This window comes from Leptodactylus fuscus, chromosome 7 (assembly GCF_031893055.1).
Source record: "Leptodactylus fuscus isolate aLepFus1 chromosome 7, aLepFus1.hap2, whole genome shotgun sequence".
NCBI lineage: Eukaryota > Metazoa > Chordata > Amphibia > Anura > Leptodactylidae > Leptodactylus > Leptodactylus fuscus.
This window is the reverse complement of record NC_134271.1, coordinates 62155846-62181097: the sequence shown is the minus strand read 5'-3', so window position 1 is coordinate 62181097 and position 25252 is coordinate 62155846. Positions and strand designations below refer to the sequence as shown.

Below are 25252 nucleotides of genomic sequence, written 5' to 3'. Positions count from 1 at the left end.
CCCAACCAATCGGATACTGATGAACTAGCCTAAGGATAAGCCATAAATGTTATCATCTTGGAAAACACCTTTACGAGAAATGATGTCTTGCCAATAGGTATTATAATGTCTTGCAAAGCCTGCTTACTACTCAGAGTAATGACAGCGTGGCATAGCAAGACATCCTTTATTACTATTCTAATACTGCAACAGTGACCATAAAACTTAGGTGGAGAACCTCTGTAAGAGTAGTATAATATGGCTTTTTATATAGTGAAGTCCATTCATCCACCTGGTTATAGACTAACCCCCAATGTACTGTGAAGAAGAAGTATATTAAAAAGTTTAGTCCAGATAGGCAAAGCATTTCAGCAGAATTACATTTTGTATATATCTGCTACCGCAGAGCAGCTTTTCAATTTTCCACCCGTCATGGTTGAGCGTACAGGTGGTATGATTATTTTGGCTGGTAACAATCATTCAACCTAAACAGAATTCACTCGCCGGCCTGTTTATATGTCAGTAGAGTTTACAATCTAATCCGTGGCCGTCGCTGCTGACAGTTCCAGTACGAGACGGAGTTTAATCGAACAGTGCAGGGATATTATTCATGATTAATATAGAATATTATTCAAGGCCATGTTGCCGCAAAGTGAATAAACTCTGATTTGTGTGTAACATAATGAACCTGTTACAGTTCAGGGCTCTGCTGTACTCGATTTAGGTGCAGACTTTGTGTCACTGGTTGAGGTTTAACCTTTGTTCACCTCTACTTATTGTATGACAATGTTTCCTATAAGAAGAGATGTTTCAGTAGAAAAAGAACAATTGTTCGAGGAATAAGCCAGTTTTTCTGGTTTCTACTAAATGGCGACATTTAGAGATTCAGGAACCAAACTAAAAAAAATGACTGGGGTGAAGTGTTAGGCTACGGCGTATTCTAGGGCCTTTTCTACTGTGTTGATCATAGTTAAAGGACTAGTCTTATACTGGATGATGTCCTGTGTGATACATTGTATAACACCAGCACTATCATACGGTATGTACAAATAACTATGCCATATAGTACTGTATACTGTAAATATAAGTGCTAAACATGTGTTAGTCAAATAACTCTTCCGCCCTAGTGCTATTAAGTGTCAAAACAACCATACTATTGTATTATAGTGTACGTTACCTGACTAGCCGTGCCTAAGACAACGCCAACATACATTCATCAAATAATATTAACAAAGATTGACTAGATAGCAGCCCTGTACATAATGGAACTTAAACAGGGCTACACCATATCTGAGTGTGCTATACAGCTAATATTACAATGTTTGCACAATTTGTGGAGTTCACAAGTCACAGGTGCCAGACCATCTGCGGTGCCCCCTATAGTATAAGCCAATGATGTTGCCTATGTAACAACACAGGTCACATATGCCTATGGCTAGCCTTGAAGAGAAGAAGGCAAGGCAAGCCATTTGAAGTAGTTGCTGGATGCCTAATATTGGAAAAAAAAATCAATATAACAATCAGAATACGATAAATAATTTAAATAATGACCTATTTCAAGTGATTTCTGGATATACCAATGCCTTAGTGCTGGCTCCTCATTGCCACAGGTAGCGGTTAGAAATGGCCTGGAATCTGGGTATCTCTGTATAGCATAGGAACTGTTTAATGCAAGTATATCTTTTCAGTCCATCTTAACTACATTGGGTGGCATTTTACTTTAGTGTGGGTACTAAGGGGGCACCTTTTCTGGGATACTATAACTTTATAGGTGCACTTTATGTGTGTGGACTCTATGGGGGAACCAATACTATATAGGAACACTAAAAGGGCACTTTTTGTGGGAGAGCATCCAGGGAACAATTAATGTATAGGGACACTAAGGTGGCACTTTATGTGCGGGGGCAGTAAGAGGCAATCACTGTTTAGGAACACTGTGGGCACTAATTTTGTACAGAGGCGGTAAGTGGGCACTTTTTGTGTGGTGGCACTAATACTGTATAGGGGCATTAAGGTGCATTTTGTGCATGTGTTTCAGTACGGAGCACTATCACTGTTTAGGGGCACTATTACTATATAGAGGCACTGTGTGGGTTTTATGTGTGGCCATAATTTGGAAAATTATTTTGGCCTTAATTTTGCCACTTTCTTGACCTCTAGAGTCTGCCACACTGTACAGCCTGCCCTGCCTTTCCTGGAGAGAACTAACTACTACAGCCGTAAGGTAGTGCTCTTAGACTTAGACAGTAGGTCAGGCCGGACAGCACAGCAGAGGATATGGTTGCCAGAGTTTGGGGAGAAAGGAACCCCAGTGTCCCCCGCCCCCCCATCCCGATCAACATCAGGTACATCCACAACTCAGCCAGCTTTAGAGAAATGTATAAGAACAGGTGAGCATGCAGTGTGTGCACCAATACAAAGCTTCACAATAGAATTCCCAATTCTGCAGATGAGGCAGAGTAACAAATACTGCAGGATCTGTTCTGGATTTGTTTGTAGTCGGCAACCTTGGGGACATATCATTGTGTATAAGGACTGTGTACACAAAAGATAGGATGTTTTTAATTAAAACTATTTCCATTGTCTCTTCATATATTAGTTAAGGTCTGTTGCTATACAACTATTGGTTTCAAAAGCATTCATACCCTACAAATAATACATATGCTAACCTATAACATCAAGCCACTGGGTAAGGTACAGTAAGTTACAAGTTTGCTGGAGAGCCTTAGAATTGATTTGAGTTAAACAAATTGTTATCATGTCACAAATGGTCTCTTATTTACTTCTATGCAAAGAAGCTGCCTAGGAGCAGCCGAAACCGGGCAACAATACATCAACGAAAGTGACAGCTGACGTGTAAAAAGTAACTTTGTCAAATACTTTAAAAATATTTACACCCTTCGACTGAAATCCACAATATATCTAGCTGTCATGTGCTGGGCTGGATTTACATGATGGTTTTGTAAGAATTAGAGCAGAGCCCCACGTTGCGAAAACGCAACATTTTGGACACGGCACAGCATTTTGGAAACGGCGCAGCAAAAAACGCTGCATTTTACAGTACCTGCATAGTGAAGGGGATTCTGGTTAATCCCATCTACACATTGCAGAAAAAAATCTGCAGCAGAAAAGCTGAATACTAGCGTTTTTGAGAATCGCAGCATGTCAGTTATATCTGCGGAAACACTGGTGTTTTCCTTATAGGTATAATGGAGCAGAAAGTCCGCAGAGACAAACTCTGCTAAATCTTAATGAAAAACGCTGTAGAAAAAGGCGCAATGAGCTTCCGATCAGGTTTTTTCCACAGCGATATTTTTTGCTGCACTTCGCTACATGGGGCCTTAGCCTTAGGCTGGAGCCCCACACTGTGAAAACGCAGTGTTTTGGCCGTGGCAGAAATGCTGCGGCAAGAAACGCTATGTTTTACAGTACCTACAAAATGGATGGGATTCTAGCTAATCCCATCCACACATTGCAGAAAAAATTTTGCAGCGGAGAAGCATTTTCAAAAAGGTCCGCAACATGTCAATTATAGCTGCAGAATCGCTGGCGCTTTTTATGTGTAGGTAGAATAGGGGCAGAGGCTGCGTTTTACTACATGGGGCCTTGCGTTACTATTCACTCTAATATTCATTTGTGTACAGCTTAAATGTATGGTAAAAATGTGTTACTCGGATCAAATGAAGAGTAAAAATTTGCCACTCATTAGTTACAAAGGTATGCAGTCCTTAATTAGCAAAAGCAACAGAAAAACAGTGTGAATGCAGCCTAACAAATACCAGCAATCTGAAGTACAACAATAGGACATTACTGTCCGTGTGCCTGTTGTTCCTCATTCCTCCAACTAGCAAACCATCAATCACAACATAAGCAGGGATTTCTCTTTTGACTGCAGAACAACACTTTGCAGACTTTTCCAAGCCTGGGCCAACCTAACCAGCACAGTAGCGTACATTCCTTCTCATTTCTGGAAGGAAAACACATACCAGCAAACTTCCTCCTCCTACCTACGAAGAAAGAGGCACCTTGTCTTCTACTTTCTCCTGTTAATGCCACCGTACCTGCTCTTCCTCATTACTTGAATTTCTCCAGCAAGTAAACAAACCATGGTGGACTTATCAGGGTCTTTAGACCTCATCATTCTAGTCAGTCATCTGATATATGGCCTAATGTAATGAACCTACACTGGTTCTTTTGCTTAAGAAAAAAAAAACTCTACCTTAACAGAAAAACTTGGCACAAAATGTATTTCCTGAAGAAATACAACAATGAAAAAAGTAGATGCTTTGATTAAGTTCAGTTATGGGCCAAACACTGTGGGAAAAACACATCTTGTGCTTCCTGAATGACCCACCCTGGTTGTGAGACCCTCAGCACAATGGAAGAAAAGTTAAGATCACATGAGATCCCATGTGCCAGCATATCCTTACACTGTGGTTAAAAGTAGAGCTCTTGCTAAGGCAGGAGACTCTAAACTATAGTTCTGCAGGCTGTTGGGACATGATGGGAGATGTAGTTTTGCAGCTGTTGGAAAGGTTGACCATTGTGTTAAATTTTCACAAAAGAATTAAAGGGGCTCTATCACTGGGAAAAGTCATTTTTAACTATTCACATCCTTGGATAGCGTTTAGAAAGGCTATTCCACACCTACCTTTAGTATATAGATTGCGTCAATGGTTTTTTAATAAGTCCGTTTTTATTCATATGCTAATTAGACTGGTGCACGAAACATCATGCACCCCCTTTGCTATTGTTTCCTATGGGGGTATATGAACTGGCTGCTGTTGATGATGATGACTCAGCTTCCTGTTTGCACACACACACATAGGAGATAATAGGAGAGACGAGTGCTGCTGGGAACTTCCTGTGCTGGCTGGAAGCTCATTAGCATATGAATAAAAACGGACTTATTTAGAAACCACTGAAACAATTTACATACTAAAGATAGGTGTGAAATAGACTTTCTAAAGGCTATGCAAGGATGTAATTAGTTAAAAATGACTTTTCCCAGTGATAGAGCCCCTTTAAAAATTCAAACACCTACTCCCCACACAAGTATATGTGATCCTGGATGCGACTATAAAGAGGGACTCCACTTTCACACTAGACTACAAAAGAGTGAAGCGACCCGACCATTTGCACACCCACACAAATAGCTGCCACTTATGGTAGATGAGGTGCCAATATACCCAGAACATTTACACCTACACACACTGACAAACAAAATAGTAACAAGCTTAGGGGGCATTCACACTTGCGCCCCTGTGTGCCCTGTGTCATTTCACCAGGTTTCCGTCCTAAACCCCGGAGAAACTGGACAGGGGACAGCTTTCTGCATGTCCGACTTTGTGTCCATGCAAAAAAAAAAAAACCGTTTCCAGGCGGAGAGGCTGCATACGGATACCGGCAGTTACCCATTTAAAGCTGATCGCCGGCAAGTCGTCCCCTGTCCAGTTTCCCCGGGGTTTAGGACCGAAACCCTGGGCAGACAGCAGCGGTAGTGTGAACGCCCCTTTACAAAGCCTGGCCATGGATAGTGGAAGAATTGGACACTTGGTAAGCTTGCTTCCCCAGGTATCTGACAAAGGAGGTCCTATACAGCACCCATTGTGAAGGACACACTTACCCAGTCACCTTTCTGGAACCTCCTGCATGTGACTGGATATGGCTAATTACAAGGCTCCAAATCCAGAGAGATATGATATATTTTGAGTACATGCCATAACTCTGGGTACCAAACCTAGTTATGATATGTCCAGCAAGTGATATAAAATGTTTTACAATTCCAGGCATGTCAAACATGAAGATCAAATTGTACTCCCTTCTACAGATACATAATTTGGGGTGCTTATTAACGTTGAAGGTCCAGATGTTTGAAATCACTGACTGCTTGGGCTTGCCCAGCCATATTTTGGTACATGGATGGTTATAAAACATTAATTATGACATACATGCATTTGATGTCATATTTCTCCTTTGTTCCTGAAGGATTCCTAACTCTAAGCATTCTGCTAGGACATCTCGCCTGTCTGCTACACAAAGCCACTTGGCAGCTATGTGCAAATTGGTTAACTGTCTGCATTGTATTAACATCCTGCTTAATTGATGCCCTGAACTCTGTTTGGCATTACCATACACAGGAGACACTCAGGCGTACATCAGACAGTTACACCATAAGCAGCATGTCATAACCATTGCTATGAATAACTTCATAACTACTGTACAACAATGATGAAAAACCATAACTAGACCCATACCTCATCACAGTGTCAAAATATACTTCTATACTCAAGTGTATGAGATTAAAACCTTTTTTTTTTTTTAATTTGGAAATCTGCTCTTGTCCAAAGGTTCTGTTTGTTATTGCAGCTCAGACCCTTTGCTGAGCTGAAATACTATGTATGGAAAGACTGATACTATTTCTAGTGAACAAACCTTTTAAGCAAATTACATTCACACACAATAATTCACATAGTCCAAGTGGATTGATGAATATCAACTGATGCTTATGCTTGGTTCACATCTGCATTTGGTAATCCATTCAGGGAGTCCGCATGGAGACCCCCAGAACGGACTATCGAACGCATTTGCAAAAGGTGTGCAGTGAAAGCACATGGACCCCATAGACTATAATGTCCACGTGCTGCCCGCACGGAACACGCAGACAGAAAAGTAGGTTGTGAACTACTTTCCTGACAACATGTTCCCTGCGGAGATCTGGCAGCAAGCTCACAGACCCCAACCCCATTATAGTCTATGATGATCCGTGTGCTTTCACTGCACAACGCTTTCAAATGCATTTGGTATTCCGTTCGGGGGGTACCCATGTGGACTCCCCCGAACGTAAACGTAATAGCAACGCAGATGTGAATGAGGCCATACTTTGACAAAAATGAAACATGGAGAATGCTACCTTACCTGTTCCTTCTGGTCTGATCCAAAGAGTAGATCTGCTTCCTCAGCCAACTGAGAACACAAAAAAAACAAAGGAGGTCAACCAAACGCAAACACAAATTTAGGCTAAGGCCTCACATTGGAGAAAAGCAGCTTTTTTCGTTGTGCTTTCAGCAATTAAAAACTGCTGCAGCTGGATCTCAGATACTTGAAAAGGGTACAGCTTTAGTACCTATAACCACAGTTATGAAGTGAGCAGCACAGCACCCAGCATGCAAACAATACTGGGAACTGTGTGCTGTGGGAAACAGCTGATCTGCAGGGTCCTAACAGTCTAAGAAATGTAAGAGTTCATTAGGGGTCCTGCTCCCCAAAGTGATTAAAATGAACAAACACTTATAATCACCTTACCTCAGCTATCCTGGGCATCCTCCTTCCATTAGGCTCTCTCCAACATCTTCTTCAGTCTTCTTCTGCTTGTGACTATGGTGACCTCGCTCTGGGTCACCATAGTCACATACCCCAGGCCCCGGAGTGTCATCACAGTGGATCACAGGCCCCAGGAGTGACATCTCCTCAGTCAGAGGCCAGAAGAGCCCCGGAGAGGATGCTGGGGAGACTCAGAAGCCCAGGAGAGAGTCGCTTTTTCTCGACTGACATCACCTGACATGTCGGACCCATTTCCAATGACAATGTGTAAAGCAGTTAGGGAATCAGGCTTTCTTCTAATGCTATCATGGAGGTCCTGGGCCCCACCCATCCCCGGCTGGTTGCAGACCCCTTACCCCTCTATACAGTATAGGCAAATGATCATGTATAGCGTGCATATAGGTAAATATATCCACCTTTTAGAACTGTAACACTCATTTCAATTAAACATATACAATAGATACAATCTATATATTTCTACATAGGATCAGATCAAATTTGACATGTATTTGCAAAATGACTCAACTGTTTGTATAGATATTATCTAGATGTGAGCTATACTTTAAAGGAACCTATACTTTAAAGGGAGCCTGTCACCATGAAAGCCAATATCAAACAGTGCATTGCAAAGGACATTATACTGAGCACCATCTTGCCTTTATGTAGCCCATTAGAAGCAACATTTCCTTGCAAAGGCTGTTTGGTTGGTTTAAGTGCAATGAGGAAGTGTCTAAGCCTCCCAGCACTCTGTACTCAGGTCCAGGGCACTTAAGCCTAATTTGCATATTTCACAAAATGGCGCTTTTATTGGTCTATAAAGAGCGTCATATAGATCTGCATCTAAGGACCAGTTCATCTCTGTTAATCTCACCAAGGTGTAGACCTCATATTATAGTTATAGAAAAAATAAGGTTTGGAAAGTAAGTGCTGAGACATACGGAAATATGTGACAGTGAAACCTAACCTTTATTATCTTTTTAAAAGGAATGTGTGACCACAAATAGTTAAAATTATATAAATATATACAAACAAGCAAATTGACCCTAATATGGTTTCATCCTTAGATGACCGTGGCTGTGGTCAGTGTGCTATCCGTGTATTTCATGCTACGGGAAAAACCGCATTGCGGCTGCAGTTTTTCCCACATCGCTTTTTTGCTATGGCCCGCTACGTGTGCCTTAGCCTAAAACTAGGAAAAGAATTAAGAATTTACACGCACCTTTCTATAGTGGTTGGCGTGGAAGCCAAATTCACTTCTTCAAGTAAAATATTTAACCCACATCTCCACTTTTCAGCATCATCCACAGAGTCCGCTGTAAGATAAAATGACATGAAATACGTCAGTAAAGACAAGACACATGTTCATCAACCTATGTCCAACTACTCGCAGGCATGAGCTGTTTTACAACAACCCGTATCTGCTGCTTTATGTGCAGAACATAGTCTGGATTGTGATAACTAGCAGAGACATAAGATAAGATAATCCTTTCATGCTTATATTATTAATATTATATTATTACGCTGTATTTATGACTTACAACTTTTTAACCCCTTCCCACTGCAAGCATTTTTTTTTTTAATTCCCCCCTCTCCCAAACCCCATAACTTTTTTTAAAGGGATTCTATCATTAAAATTTTTTCTCACTAACACGTAGGTATAGCCTTAAGAAAGGCTATTCTTCTCCTACCTTTAGATGTCTTCTCCACACCGCTGTTCAGTAGAAATCCCGTTTTTCTTAGGTGTGCAAATGAGTTCTCTCGCAGCACTGGGGGCAGACCCCAGCGCTCAAACAGCACTGGTGGTGTCCCCAATGCTGCGAGAGAACTCTCCAGCACTGCCTCCATCTTCGTCTGGAACGTCCTCTCTCCACGTCTTCTTCCACCGCTGGGTTCAAACATCTACGCATGCGTAGTGGGCTCTGCCATCAGGCCTTGGGTAGAGCCAACTGCACATGCCCCGGCCATTTTTTTGTGGCCGCTTACCCAAGCGTACCGCGCATGCACAATACGCTCCTGTAGTTCAATGGAGTACAGAGCGTAAATGGCCACTGCGCATGCATAGAAGTTTGTACCCAGCGGTGGAAGAAGACACGGAGAGAGGCGTGTTAGTGAGAAAAAATAGCATTTTAATGAGAATCCCTTTAATCTTTCCATTCACAGAGCCATATGAGGACTTATTGTTTGGATGCCAAATTGTATTTTGTAATGGTACCATAATCTGTACAATGTATTGAGAAGTTGGAAAAAAAATTCAGAATGGGGCGGGATTAGAGATAAACTACATGTCTATGACATTCTTGGAGTCACCATATTTCGAAACCCCCAACTTTTATTATATTTTGGTGTACAGGGATGCATAGGGGTCTTTTTTGGTGGGTCTAGATGTACCTTATAGTTATACCTTTAGAGGGATGTCTATTACTTTTTATTCAAATTTTTATAGCAGGCGAAGCAGCAAAAAAAAAAAGGCAGTTCGGTTCTTTTGAACTTTTTTTCCCACTACGGTATTCACCCTATAGGAAAAATATTTTTATAAGTTGGTAGATGGCATTTGCAGACACAGGAATAATTAATGTGTATGTGTTTAACTTTTTATATACTTTTCTATGTGTTCTAGGGAAAGGGGGTGATTTGATTTTTTTTTTACAATTTTTTTTTTTACTTTTATTTTACTTTGAACCCAAGGGGGCTTGATCACTAATACAATGCATTGCACATTGTAAAATACTGGCAATTCTATTACAGGCTGCATAGAGCAGCCCAATAGACAAATGCCAGACAAACCTGGGAGCCTTCAATAGGCTCCCAGCTCTCATGGTAATAGATCACTAACCCTAGATCTCATTCAAGGGGCCAGCAATCCAAAACAAAATGGAACCCGCTGGCATTTCTGTAGGTATAATTGACATGCTCGCATTTCTGGAATTGCAGTGTTACCGCTGCAGATTTTTTTCTACAATGTGTGGATGGGTTTAGCCCGAATCCCAACCACTCTGCAGGTAATGGAAAATGAAGCGGTTTTTCCTGCGGCCAAAACGCTGCAATTTTGCAACATAGAACCCTGGCTTAGCAGTGGGAAATTTGGTTTCACTACCATTGCCCTGCTGTTCTAGGCTAAGGCCCCACATTGCAGAATGCAGCTAAAAAATGCTGCAAAAAAAAACAAAACGCAGCGGAAATGCATCGTGTTTTTCTGCAGTTTTTCATTGCATTTTTTGCTTTATTTTCTTTGAAGTTTTTCATCCCCTATTAAATCTAGAAGGAAAATAGAAGTGTTTCCATAGGTAAAATTTAAATATGTGTGTTTTTGAAAATACAGCTTTTCCACTGCGCTTTTTTTTTCTGCAGTGTGTGGATGGGGTTAGCCAGACTCTTATTCATTTTGTTGGTACTATAAAATGGTTTTTTTGCTGTGTTTCCATAACATGGGGCCATAGCCTTAAAGGGCTTAGTGAACTAAACCTAGTGGACTAAATAGAGCCACTATTGTGTTTTATTCCATAACTTACCTTCCAGACTTATTGTGTTGAGAACAAATTGGCTTCCATAGAAGATAGTGAAGCAACAATCTTCTCTCAGTCGTGAGGCTTTTCCACGTTCAAAATCCTTGCAGTTTTTTCCTTGACGGATTTCCTTGATTTCGGACAAGTCCACTGCAGGAAAACATAATCCAAATCAAGATTTCACCCCACACATGCCAAACTTGTATTTTACCCTAAGCATGCAACTTTATACACATACAGTATACTATTATCTGCACTTGTTATACCGTATTCACATTTTATACATACAAGTCCTTGACTTCTCCTTTTATAAGTTGTTCAAGTTTTGTTCTGCATGTATCATATCTGAGAAATTTTCCTGAAAGTATAGGATTAGGACGAGGCACACATCCAGTTAAAAACTAGGCGCATCCCCCAGGTGTCTGTGTGACTAGTTCAAATTCTACCCTGCTCCTTAGAGTTGGTTCACATCTGCTTTTGTATTCCGTCCAGGGAGAGTCTGCATGGAGACCCCTCGAACAAAATAAACACAATTGTAAGCGCTGTGCTGCACCCCATAGACTATAATGGGGTCCGTGTGCAAGCCGCACGCTGCCTGCACGAATCATGCAGACAGGAAAGTAGATTGGGAACTACTTTCCTGTCTGCACGATCTCTGCGGACATCTGCCGGTAAGCACATGGACCCCAATATAGTCTATGGGGTCCGTGGGCTTTTACAGCACAGCGCTTTGCACTTGCATATGGTATTCCATTCAGGGGGGTCCCCATGTGGAGTCCCCTGGACGGAAGATAAACGCTGATGTGAGCAGGGCATTACTGGCGTAGGTTTTAGTCAACATTTACAAGCACTTGTGTAAATGGTGAAAAATTTGTTGGGGCTGATGGCAAAACAGAGCAAAAGATGGGCCCTTACTGAACAGCTCCATAGTACTTTATTAGGACAGTACAGGCATAAAACACATGCTTATCCTCAGTGACAGCCCATTTCGCAGTATGCCATAATATTGGTGACCTATCCTAAAGGATAGGCAATCAATATATAAGTCCTGGTAAACTGCTTAAAGCTAAGGCCCCAAATTGTGGAAACTGCTTTTTTTGTCGCAAATTTTGCTGTGTTTTTTTTTTTTTTTTTTCGTTTTTTTTAGCCAAACATATAGAAGGAATGACTTTGGCTTAAAAAAGTGCAACAAAATCTGCAACAAAAAAAGCAACGATTCCACAACGTGGGGCCTTATCCTTAGTGGAGGGTCGCTTGTCAGTTTTGGCAAAATGGATTGGCAATTCAATGTGTATGGAAGCATCCTTCTCTCTCATGTTGAAGCTATCTTATGTCTTAGCATAATATAGTTCCATGAGACATATCAGTGGCATCAAAATTTCTTTTCAATCATGGCACTTTGGGAGAGCAGATGTATCCTTATTCTGGCAACAAAGTTCATGGAATCCTAATAACCGTTGGCAAGGCCTCTCAGACCCACAACTGTGTTCTCTAGTACAATAAGTAAAAACTTCTCTGGCTGTCATTTATTTAATAGGTCTGTCCCGTACACTTTACCGTGTATGCTACTTTGTGATAACACATTTATGAGAAAAGTGAAGGAAGTGGTTTTACACCACATATAATGGACAGGCGCAAAGCTCTTCCTGTTTCTGTCAGGACATGGTGTCTCCCACCAGCACTAAGGAAATGCGTGAAATGAACAGTTTACAGGCAACTAAACCCCGGGCCACCAGTCATGGCTACATGAAAAGATTTTATCACAGGGAGGCAGAGCGTTAAAAACAACCTTACTAAAGCAAATCAAAACCCTACACAGACCCTATAATGATATACACTGTTATAGAGGGTGTGTGAATGGGCAACCTACAGACAGTGGGAGGGGGGACCAGATGGATTGAAGGAAACCATGAAGACACATGGACCTTCATAGGATCTGAGTGTGCAATAAATAGAGTAGTAATTGTAGTTATTGTATTTTATTTTAGAGACATTGTAGTAATAAGAGTGGTTGTAAAAAATGTTCACAACCTTTAAGTTTTTGGCAATCTTAATGGTCCAGTCAGGGCCATTTTAAGACATTGGTGGTTCCAGTGCAAACGTTTATGATTGGACCCCTTACTCCTGAATAAGAATGTCACTAAAGAGACCAACAGAAAGGGCCCCTAAATCCTGACCCTTGTAAATGGAGTCCCTCAGACAACACCCCCTTTTCCCCCTATTAAATCTATTACTACTATTATTCTGATTCTTCAGCTGAAATGAACATGCTGTGTTTAACGCTTTTCTGCAGATTTTTTTCCGGGACTGTCTGAACAGGATTAAACAAAATCTCATTCACTTTGCTCATTCTGTAAAATGCAGCGTGTTTTCCACTGCATTTCCACAATGTGGGGGTCTTAGCCTAAATCTAAGAATCCTTTAAAGGCTAAAGCCCCACTTTGTGAAATCACAGCATTTGTGCCGCTGTGCAGCTAAAAACATCAATGTCAATCCTAAAACACTGGCTTTTGGCCTGATTCACATGGTGGAATCTGGTTCACAGAGACTATATAGAAGAATACAGATCCATAGATATGGTTTTACACCATACAATACTCCCTATGGTAGACAAGATAGTACGACTGTGTGCATTGTCAGCGTGTTGGCTGTTTTTCACAGCTAGAACACTGACCTATTCATTTCTATTGCCGTATAACCATGTCCATGTATTATCATGGGCCCATAAATGTGGCTGTGAGCCAAAGGCAAAACTCAGGACAGGTGCTAGACCTATCCATTTTGCAGCCCTACTCACTAAAGGCAGTAAATGGGCTGTGGAGGCATGGGCGATACAAAGGCATGTGCATGGAGTTTAGCACAATGTAGAATTCCAGAATACGCCCTTTACTTTACCAAAGATACATTAAAGACACTTATTGTTGCTCTGATTCACTCTCGCCTTGACTACTGTAACTCCTTACTAATCGGTCTTCCCCTTACTAAACTCTCCCCTCTACAATCTATTCTGAATGCAGCGGCCAGGCTCATCTATCAGGCTAGACGCTACAGCGATGCCTCTGGTCTGTGCCAGTCACTACGTTGGCTGCCTGTTCATTACAGAATACAATATAAACTTATCACCCTCATCTACAAGGCTCTCCATAATGCTGCACCTCCCTACATTTCCTCCCTCATCTCTGTCTATTGCCCAACCTGTGCTCTCCGTTCACTCAATGACCTAAGACTAACATCCTCTATTATCAGAACCTCCCACGCTCGTATACAAGACTTTTCCAAAGTTGCACCACTTCTCTGGAAGGCTCTACCCCGGACAATCAGATTAACTCCCAATTTCTACAGCTTCATGCGCAAACTAAAGGCACATCTTTTCAGACAGGCCTATCCCAATTGTTAATGTAAACCCTCCTGCAGTTAGTATCCCTGAGACGAACCCTCCTCTGTCCCCGCTCCCGCATGACCCCACACGATATGATACTGTTTCAGACTAACTTTATATGTCCAAGTACCATCTGCACGTTTAAAGACATGGTTCATACAGGCTTTATATGTGTGTAATGAAAGTCACCTCTATCACAAAAAATGGCCGGAACACTGTGTAAGAAATGTTCCCTCTTCTTGCTACCTCTTGTGTTACCCCCTCTACCTCATAGATTGTAAGCTCTTTCGAGCAGGGTCCTCAGTCCCATTGTGTGAATTGACTATTTCTTCATAATGTATCTTCCTTGTCTGTATTTGAACCCTACAAATTGTACAGTGCTATGGAATATGTTGGCGCTATGTAAATAAAATAAACAATATTATTGTTACTATTATTACTTGGAACTGTATTGAACATATTATTGAGGGCTGCTTAGTTGTGTGTGTTAATGAATGGCTGCCACGGGAGGTGGTGGGCACTCCATCAATGGAAATCTTCAAGCGGAATCTGGATAAACATATAGCTGGGATGATTTAGGAAAACCTGCACTCGCAGGGGGTTGGACCCGATGGCCCTTGAGGTCCCTTCCAACTCTACCAAAAAAGAAAAAGAAAAAAAAAAAGAAAAAAAGAATCTATATGAAGGTCCATTATATTGCATGTTGGCTCATACAGCTATTTTTTATAACTCCAGACTTTGTCTTCATATGGTTTTATGCATGACCCCACTGAAATGAACTAACACACTCAAGACCATGATGCTTAACCAAAAATAGCCCTACTCTTACCATAGCTATGGATATTACTAGAGCCTGAGGTATATAAAGTATGGAGCATGGCAATTAATAATAGCCATGAGAAAGTTCCAGCCATTCAGGTCACCGGAATACCTCATACTTCTAGTTACTGACCAAAGGAGGGGGATTTATTCTCCTTGTAAATGTAGCCCTCTCCATACTGAAGAAAATAATTTATTTCAACAACATTCAATAAAGTATATGACCGAGCAAGACGAAATAAAACATGACAGATGAGAAAATGGAAGTAAAACAAAAGCACATGAACGCTCCATGCACCAATCTGATGAAAGTAGCCGTCTTTTATGTTCCCATAACAAAGAAGAATGACAGGCGCATTAAGCACAGCGAAAATAGAAAAAATAATAGTGAGATTTCATGGCAGGATCTCCCGTGAAAAGTGACAAATATCAACCTGACTGCTGTAAATTGAATGTAGCCATCAATGCTATTATGGGCTATATAGTATGTATCTTCTGACAACGCTAGACAATAGTATTTTGCTGGCATTGAGAACTGAAAGCATTTTCCTCAATACTATGAATAAAGTGTGTGCAACAATATGTTAACATGAAAGTACGGAAATTAGAGGGCTTAAACTCCTTCCTGGCTCTTCTTTGCATAAGTAATAACCTAATATATTTTTACCAAGAAGTGCCACGGGGACTGTGTCTGATATTGCAGTTTTGCCCCATTCACAGTGATGGGGCCTCTTCTTTGCCCAGTGTGTTTAGAGATAGGGCTTTTGTATAACACATTGAATTTGGGGATGGTAAGCCAAGGTGTCATAGAAAACCTTATAAGAATGCTATCAAAATGTCACTGGGTAATCATTTATTTATATTTTTAGAATTTCTCATATTTTTACAGCAACTTTTCTAGAAAAACCTATTTATTAAGCCACTACTACATTAAATATAAAGTCCGCAGTCCTGGAGTTACTTTGTAGGACAGCCGTGTAGCACTAAAGGTCAAATATTTTCATTAAAATCCATGAGGCCATCATTGGTTTACTTTATTGTTGTTTTTGAGTTGGTTTTATGCTTTTAGATATTGAATTTCCAATTCATAGTAGCAGAGTTTTCTGAGAAGACTGAGAATGCAATCCCTCGCAGTCACAAGAATATGAACATAACCGTAAAGGTCATAATTTGTATATACAGAACACTGTCCGGAACTTTATATATTCATAGGCTCTTTGTTTTGTCTGTAAAAAGAAGAATCGGCAATTTTATGAGGTTGTGTTCATGCCGGGAAGGATATTTGCATATGAAAACCTTGTGTTCCTTGTCACACAGTATCACCGGGATGATAACATACAGAACTGAACACTACTGCTCTTAAAATTCCTCAGAAACAATGTTACCTCTCTTCACAGGGAAGAACTCTGTGGTCTGAATCAATATTCATTAAAATGTAGCCCATGATTTGCCGCCGATGGCCTTTACTTACATTTTTATTGCTTTTTCTATCTAAAAATGTATCAACCAATTAGTATTCATTATTCATATTCAGGATTTTCCTGAAGGGTCAGAAGCAATGATAAAAATGTTCAGACCTAATGGACCCAAGACCACTACTGATGTCTTCAAAGGATGTAGGTGAAGTAGACAGTCAACTTCAGTTAACATTGTTATTAGAATTAATGAAGCAGTAAACAAGCACAAGAATACCTTCCATTATAAAGATATTGGGAAAATAGGTTTTTCTAAATGCATCAATTATATTCAGAATATTAAATAAATTGTGTTTTAGGTAGGATTATAGATTTCATATTCTCTTAATCATACAAGAAACTTCCTCCTGTGTTTATTGTCGGCCCCAGCTGAATAATGCACAAGGTTTAGAAGGAAGGAAAGTAACAATTGCTTGAGGTTTGCTCATTGACTATAATTTGAGTGAAGATATAAGTTGAGTGAAGATAGGCATTGTAGGTTATTTGGGAAAACTGTTCAATTTTAAGGAGGCTCTAGTACCTTGCTGGGCCACCTCTAACCTGTATACAAGATCATATACGATTGGGTATGGAGACATAACTGCTCTATATATCCAGGACTCTGGGGGATGGACTACACTTCTGAATTCCCAGGCCCCTCCTGAGCTGCCCCCTTTGGACGCTTGGTGGGGGATGCAACTTCGTCACTTTTTACATTCTCTCCCTGCTCCTGCAGAGTTCCGCGTCGAACCTACCCCCTTGGAGAAGATTTTTGTTGGTGCTGGCCCCCTTCGCCACTCCCTCTCGCTCACTTACCGGATCCTGGTTGAACCTCCGGAGGACTTTGTTCCGCCGTTCTTGTTGAAATGGGAATCTGACTTATCCCTTTCCCTCTCTCAGGAACAGCGTAGGCGCATTTTTCGCCTTTCTCATACTGCTTCCATCAGCTCTCGCCACCAGGAGGCCAGCTACAAAATCTTGTCCCGATGGTATAGGGTTCCTACGAGACTCCATGCTATGTTTCCTCAGGTCTCCCCATTATGTTGGCGCTGTGGCGACGAGGAAGGCACGCTGCTACACATTTTTTGGTCCTGTCCTGCCCTTTCGTCCTTCTGGGAGGGGGTCAAGCGGATAACCCTCCAGCTTACTGAAACTTCTCACCATTTGGGCCCTGCCCTGTTCCTCCTTAATCATTGTGAGTCTTCTGTAAAGGTCTTTAAGCGTTCCCTACTTAGATTCCTGATCCTCGCTGCCCGGGCTTGTATCCCCCTTTTTTGGAAACGAGTGGATCCTCCTCCTCTCTCCCTCTGGATTTCGAAGGTCAACGAGATAATGCGCATGGAAAATCTCACGTCTTTCCTGCATGGCACGACTGAGGCGTACATCAAAACCTGGTTCTACTGGTTCAGGTTTCAACAGTCTGCAGAGTACCGGACGCTCCTGGGCTCTGACCCCTCCTCTGATTGATACTCTTGTTGTTCGTCTCAGGTATTTGACCAGTGGTTGCTCCCGAGCCCTTCCCAACTGGCTGTGGTATGGATGACCTGGCGAGCGCTCTCACTGGTTTCCTGACTGCTCACACTCACCCCTACCTACCCTTTCACCCCCCACATTTAGTCCTCTCCCCCACTCATCTGTCCCACTAACCCCTCCCTCCCCCCCCCCTTTTTTTTCCTTTTTCTTTTTTTTCTATGTTGCTTTCTTTGTCTTTAATTTTTTTTTTTTTTTTTTTTTTTTTTTTAAATTTTATTCTTCTGATTGTATTTTGTGTTGCACTGTGTGCTTTTTCTGTTCGCAGGGCGGGTGTTCGCCTTGTAACTTGTAATTGTTTTTTCTTTTCTTATTGTTTAAAAAAAATTTCAATAAAAAATTTGAGTTAAAAAAAAAAAAAACAAAAAAAACTGCTCTATATTATATCCTGCAGCACACTTGCACTCAGTGCTTCAGCTGGACCTGTAGATTGTGAACACTCATAGGTTGCTAAGGTCACATAAATACTTGATTGGTAATAAATGTGGTGACTGGGTAGGCCAAGGAAATGTCACATTCAGTAGGAAATATTCCTGGGAAACCCTTGTGTGTGGCCAAGCATTACTCTACTGAATGCTAGTTGGAAGCCCTGCCATGAGAGGTAACACACATGGCCGCAGAATGTCCTGCACTTATCACTAAGTTCTTAGTGTCCCTCATATCACTACTAGGGACTAAAGTGTTCACCACGAGGCCTCTATGCTTGAAGTCAACTGTCAGTAGATTCTAAACAGACCCTGTTTTTGTTGCTACTGAAAATACAGCTCCAGTCCATAGCAGTCCAGGTTTCTCATTCACATCATGGCAAACAAAGTGGATGGCTGTCAATGGCAGGACACATAGTGGATGCCATAACACTAAATATTCTAAGCACCTGAAAATGGTCCACGCAGAGACAGTGGTGTTTATTGAAGATGCCACCTGTGCCTGAATGGTGGACAATGAAACCATAGGAGCTTTTTATGCTTGTTGGCAGATCAAATTATGATCCACTAACAGTCGAGTGATGACAGTCCCCTCTCAAAGTCTGTCAACTGGTCAAAATGTCTTAGAGTGCATTGTAGAATCATGTCTAGCAGCCAATGACCTCTCAACAAGAGGTACACTACCTAAAAGTAGTCTCTGCAGGCCTTATTGGGATAGGACTAATCAGACCAGATCTGTTATCATTTACATATCTGACTGAGCCATAACACATTTCTATCTAGATGTGTTATTTTTTGTCAGTGAGTGACCCTAACCTATCTATGGGGCTGCGTGCTGGAGACAGGCTCCCTTTAAGAGATTATGTCAAGAATGATAGAAATAGATTCTTCTATTTTATTTTGCAATTTTGTTATAGTAACTAAGGTCCTTGATTCCCCCTATTGTAAGTTAATATGACATGTAAGAAGATGATTTTATATTCAATTTCCCCTTTGCATAAAAAGTGGCCATCAGATCAATTGTGAACCTGGCATCTGTACTTTAGACCTTTGTGTACTGAAGCAATGAGGTAATCCTTTAAAAATAGGACATAGATCAGACACAATTACAATGTTTTTTCTACATTCAGACAAATGTGACACAAAGTATAACGGAACAGAGGAGTGTGTTTAAGAGTACATTCACATTGCCTGATGCTCGGACAGAAGACCACCATTTGACAATATACCACGTCGATTGGCCTTTGTTTGCATTAGCCTTTTACACTGATTGATGTCCACTACATGGGGGAAGGGGGACGACTGATACTGTTGTCGAGTGTCCTTTATACTTCATGAAAGATGAAGCTGAAAGCTTGTGTGTGCTGGTCTGTTGTCTGATCCAGAGCAGAATTACATAGACCAGTCATTGAAATTGAGCTTTCCTAAAAATGTATGTTCCCGATATTCTGCCCATGTTATAGGATCTGTGCTGTTCTCCCTGTTGAAAGGGTTATCTTCTTTTGGTAATTTCTACTTGTTAAAAGGTCCTTGACTATAAACTGATTGATCTTATTGGTATAGCTCCATCACATTTCCCAGCGCTTCAGAGGCATTGTAGGCTACTGCCCCATATAGGGCTCACCAACTACATTTCCTATCAGTCTTGTCTTCGCAATGTGGGAAGTACCCTCATGCAAACAAGGGAGAAGATACAAACTCCTTGCCGATGTTACCCTTGGTCAGACTCAAAGCTAGGACTCCAGTCCTGCAAGGCAACAGTGATTACAAAGTGTCTATCTGGTGGTAACCCCAGGGATCGGCTGTAATCTGTAGGGAAACCAGGCACTGTTTAGTTCAATGTGCTATCAGAGGGGAAATGAAGCATTATAGCGCCCATTCACACTGTGTTAGGTTTTGCTCATATCGGTGTTGTTCACTTCCAGTGCAGATGAGATAACAGCCCACTGCAGAGTCCTGTAGGTCTTGTTCTCCAGAGATATGTTCTTTGTAATCGACCTGCTGTCTAACCAAAAACCTGAAGAGAGGTTCTCCTATGTCTGAACAATCCTTACATACAAGCTACAGTTGCCCATATGTGATGGAGTTTACCGGAGTTTTATAGGTTACACACTCTTAGTGTTCACATGGTATAAAATACATGCCACTGACATTTTCTGTCTGGGATGAAGCATTGTCTGTGCTTTGGTTTCTATATAAGGTGACAATCTACAAAGGGTCACATTATTCTCCTGGACCCCAATAAAAAATAATCTTCAATTGGGCCCCCACCTACCATGTACCATTTACTGATGACTAGTGTGGCAGAAAGACTTTTGGGACAGCTCAGGCTCCAGAGCCTGTGTATGATAGCTATTTTTGTATCCGCATCCCCTAGTGCTATATCCCAGCTTATCTATAGTATATGCATTTAATGTTTTAAACCTACTTGATATAGCTGCTGTGAAGACATTCATGGGTTCTTGTGCAAATAGAGCGTAAGCCCTCCACTTAAGCATTGGGAGCCCTCCACTCAATTGGTCTCCAAGAGATTACGGCTACAGTATGTAAGCCCTTTCCTTCTGAGGTGTTTGAATAGCAAATGTTAAAGCCATGTAAACGGAGAAGTCATGACATGATATAGAATTAAAGCTTTACTTACTTTTACTAATCTAATTGTTTTTAATTATCTTTTTATAGTAGTAAAGTGGTTATCCAAGAGTAGATATTGATGGCCTGTCATTAGGATTAGTGGGGCTCTGTCACCCAGCACCCCTACCCATTAGCTGCTTCATCCTCCAGATCTGCACAGTGTACTCCATATAATATGTAGTGGCCAGGCCAGGCCATTGCATCTTGGCTCCCATTCAAGTGAACGGGAGCTGAGCTGTAGTATCTTGACATGGACACAAGAGAGTGTACAGAACTGTCTGATTCTAAGTCTGTACACTATGAAGACCTGGTGGTCCCAGTAGGAGTTGCTGGATGTTGGACTGACATTGATGTCCTGTAAAAGCCATCAATTACTTCTCTGTTGGAGAACTCATTCTATCACCCATCCCTCAGGAAAGCCTACATGTGTGCCCTGTGTTCGGTGTTCCCTTCCTACTTTCAGAATTAAGGAATCTTGACAGGACCTTCTGCCATTCCCCCCTACCTTTGTTTGCTAATGTTGCTATAACTGTGGACAGCAGGAACCATTTACAACTTGACTTAACCAATAGTACAGGATATTAAATGGCTTCTAACCTGCAACTTTCTTCTCTTGAGCATAGTATAGGAAATGCATGGGGTTGTCTTGCTAAAGACATTTTTTGCAGCTGCTAAGTACCACTGTGACTTTAAGAGACAATTTATTGTTAAGAAAAAACAAGCAATCGGGTTTTTGTCCTTATTGAACGCAGACAACTAGATCCTTTTGGACTGTAAGTCAGGGGTCATTGGATTTAAGTAACTTGTCTCAGCTCAGCCATCATCTCGTCAATAAATGAAAATGCTTAGTTCTTTCATGTGAGATAGGGAAAAGCAATTTAAAGCGCTGACCTCTTGCACAGCGGTGAAATTGTATTCTTGCTGCAAATTCAAGAGACTTGTGGCAGCTCGTGAAAGTGATTTGTGGCCGGTATCAAAAGAAGGTTTAATTTTTATTTTTTTTTCAGATTAGAATGAATACCTTCTCTGGGTTTGAAAGCAAATAGAATATTTATCTCCCAGGTACTAAGTATCAGGCTCTCCTTATACAATCCTGGAAGCAGTTAAACTATCAATGTCTTGTATATCCTGAGTGATCGTCAGCTGGCAAAGAGCAAAGCGTGATGGACCTCAGATAAGAATGAAGTGTCAGTCATGGTCGTCAAGTGTAGCACAAATGGACAACTCTGACGTATTAACAAAATAATCAAATAAGTCAACAAGACAGTGGCTCAGTCAAGGGAAAAGCTGCTCCTTTCACATACCACAAGTCTATCTAATACCTGTCTTTATACAACATACAGTTCTAAATGCAAGGTTATCTCCATGTAGCATTTAAAGGGCTTCTCTGCATTACTTTATGCAGTATTTCCCTGCAGAGGATACCTGATCAGCATCAGGACACCTTGTAAACAGATGATCCATGGGAGATCATTCTAAAAATAGGGTTCTTCAAGGTGAAGAAAGATGAAAAGACCAGTTTATAAGTACTTTGCCTTTACGTCTAGTCCCAGTGAAATGAACATGAAAGATAAGGCAACTATAGACCAAAGTGCTTACATTTTACAGTACTGACGATGATGCTAAATACTGAAAGGGAGAAAGGCTATAAGAGTCCTGATTGAGTAAAAATGCCCTTATTCTTATTCTATCTGACACAGACATGATATAGACCCTGATACCACGTTCTAGTAATGATATGACCTCCCTGGTACCACCAAAGTCTTATATAACAATCAATAACTGTGGGAGCCACAAATGGCTCCCCAAGGTTGGGGAAAGCTGATATAGGAAATCCTCAGACTCAGTTTTCTGAAAACTGAAAGGAAAAGCTGCCCATAGCAACCAATAAAATGCAGCTTTCATGTCTCAAAAGCAGAATACCAAATAAAAGCAGTGCTCTGATTGGTTTCTATAGGTAACGGAGAGAGTTCTATCCGTTACGTCTACTAACTGGATCATTGGGTGTATTGTATAGGAAGAGAAAGACCAAGACGAATCTGCTTGACCATATTTTAACTCTATTGACAAGTTATTGAGACCCTGAGGTGATGACTTTGACAAACAAGTTAAACTAAGTCACTACGTGTATTATCTAGTTGTGATGTTACCGCCTTTGCAAAAGGCCTTATCTCGGTGTTAATTGCACAAAAAATGATGTGCACGTTCTGATATTCTTTTACCAATAGATCTACAAGAAATTCAATGATACTTACAGAATCCTTCAAGTTTATCAGCGGTCTTGCTCCAGGCCACCTGAAAGGTTTCCATTATGACTTGGATAGTCCTGCGCTCAGGCTGAGACTTCTTGTAGTTAAATACAGTCATTACAGTGCCCAGTTCAAGAGTCCTCTTTATCTGGCTCTTCTCATATTCCGGCAGAGCCCGGTAATCTGAGCTTTTCCTCCGCGCCATATTAATCACGCACACTCCACGCTCACCTTTGACCTCTCAAATGTACTGCAAAAAGACAAGTGAAATAAGATTCTCCTATGAAACTTTATAGAAATAAATGTGTCACATATGTCACAATGGCAACAGCTTCATATTAATGTGATACTGCTACATATAAAAAGCATATTGTGCTGATTTGTGTTGTCTGAATGGTATAAAGCGGGTTTTACTATTATGACCCATCTTTATGACACACAATCAATGCGTGATCCATGGAGGTCCCACCACCAGGACCCCACCTCTTAACAGAACTGGGAAAGTCACACTGTAATAACTGAGCCTCTTCACTACAGTACTGACACATCCACACATGTCCATGTCACTGGCACTGCAGCTAAATTCCATTCACTTGGATTGAGTTGCAGTGCCGGATATGGCTATACACTTATTAAAGTTGCAGTATTGGGTTTTTCAATGAAGGAGCCCTATTTGGACTTATTGATCGCACGTTGATGTGCCAGTGATTTATCCTGCTTGTGTGGGATAGATTAGATAGATAGATAGATAGATAGATAGATAGATAGATAGATAATCGATAGCTAGATAGATAGATAGATAGATAGATAGATAGATTTGGATATATATTCATGAGAACACTGTTTGAAATACTCCTTGTATCTATGTGTCACTTTAACATTGTATCTACCTGTGTCACTGTAACATTCACATAATGAAAAAAGATGGAATAAACATGACATAATTATTAGGTTAACTGCAAGAAATGACAATTATCATTAATAATAATTCAGTCCTATCAAAATTGTGACATTTTATTACACATTAGTTACATACATAGTTTTCTGATATGTTACATGTCATTGCATATTGCAGATATTTTACTGCATGCCTTCATCTAGTTATCACACACATAAAAAAAGATTGAAGGGGTATTCTAGCCGCAATAAGTTACCCCTTGTCCACTGGGTTGGGGTAGCTTGTTGAACAGTGGGTGGCCAAGCACTGTGCTCTCAGTGATTGTAGAAACACTTGGGGGGGGGAGGGGTTAAGCACCCCAGTGTGAACACAGGAGGTGGTTGGAAATGTGTGTCTCAGCTCCACTCATTGCAGATGGAGGTAGCCTAGCGCCACATAACACTTTTGATAATAGTATTAGTTGGATACCTTAAATACTGTTATCACATCATTGTATCTACAGAGCTTGTTGTTACTATATGTTGGTATGTTTTGTACACTATATGGTGACACTGTTCCTTAGACACTGCATAGTATATTACATGTGCGGCGGGAAAACTATATAATGGCAGCAATACTGCACAATGTTAATATCTAGGTAACTGTATGGAAGGATTATTTGATCAACACATGATACTGTTATTGAGCACCATACTGTTCTCTAACATGTGATACAGTATGTAGAAAGACACTATATGGGGTGGCACTAACAGAATATACCACATATGACAACTTTCAGGATAAGTCCAGCACTTTTCTCTATGGCCAGACATACCATACAACATATGCATAAAGCTTACAAATACCCAGATTACTTCTCCTTTAAGCAAGCCTGAGCGGCATATTTCACCTCTGTCTTCATGTTCATTTAGCAATACGTCAAGTTCCTCAACACGTGGTCTATTACAGTCAGAGACACCCTGTAGTGGGATCCAATGTTTTTGACTTCGGGCTGATACATTATTATAACATTGTTAGAAACTATTTTACTACCAGCATGCAGAGATCTTGAAAGACAAACTC

At 40.9% G+C, this 25252-nt stretch overlaps 1 protein-coding gene across 1 annotated transcript in view; it reads right to left on the bottom strand.

The window, feature by feature from the left end:
• Positions 1-25252, bottom strand: part of PLCG2 (phospholipase C gamma 2) — a 109771-nt gene that overhangs the window by 73989 nt on the left and 10530 nt on the right. Inside the window, exons 2-5 of the mRNA XM_075282050.1 lie at positions 23299-23542; positions 10812-10955; positions 8522-8615; positions 6898-6945 (exon numbers count right to left, since the gene is read on the bottom strand). Coding sequence (XP_075138151.1) covers positions 6898-6945; positions 8522-8615; positions 10812-10955; positions 23299-23497 — 485 coding nt within the window. The 5' untranslated portion in view covers positions 23498-23542. The remainder of the gene's footprint in view (positions 1-6897; positions 6946-8521; positions 8616-10811; positions 10956-23298; positions 23543-25252) is intronic.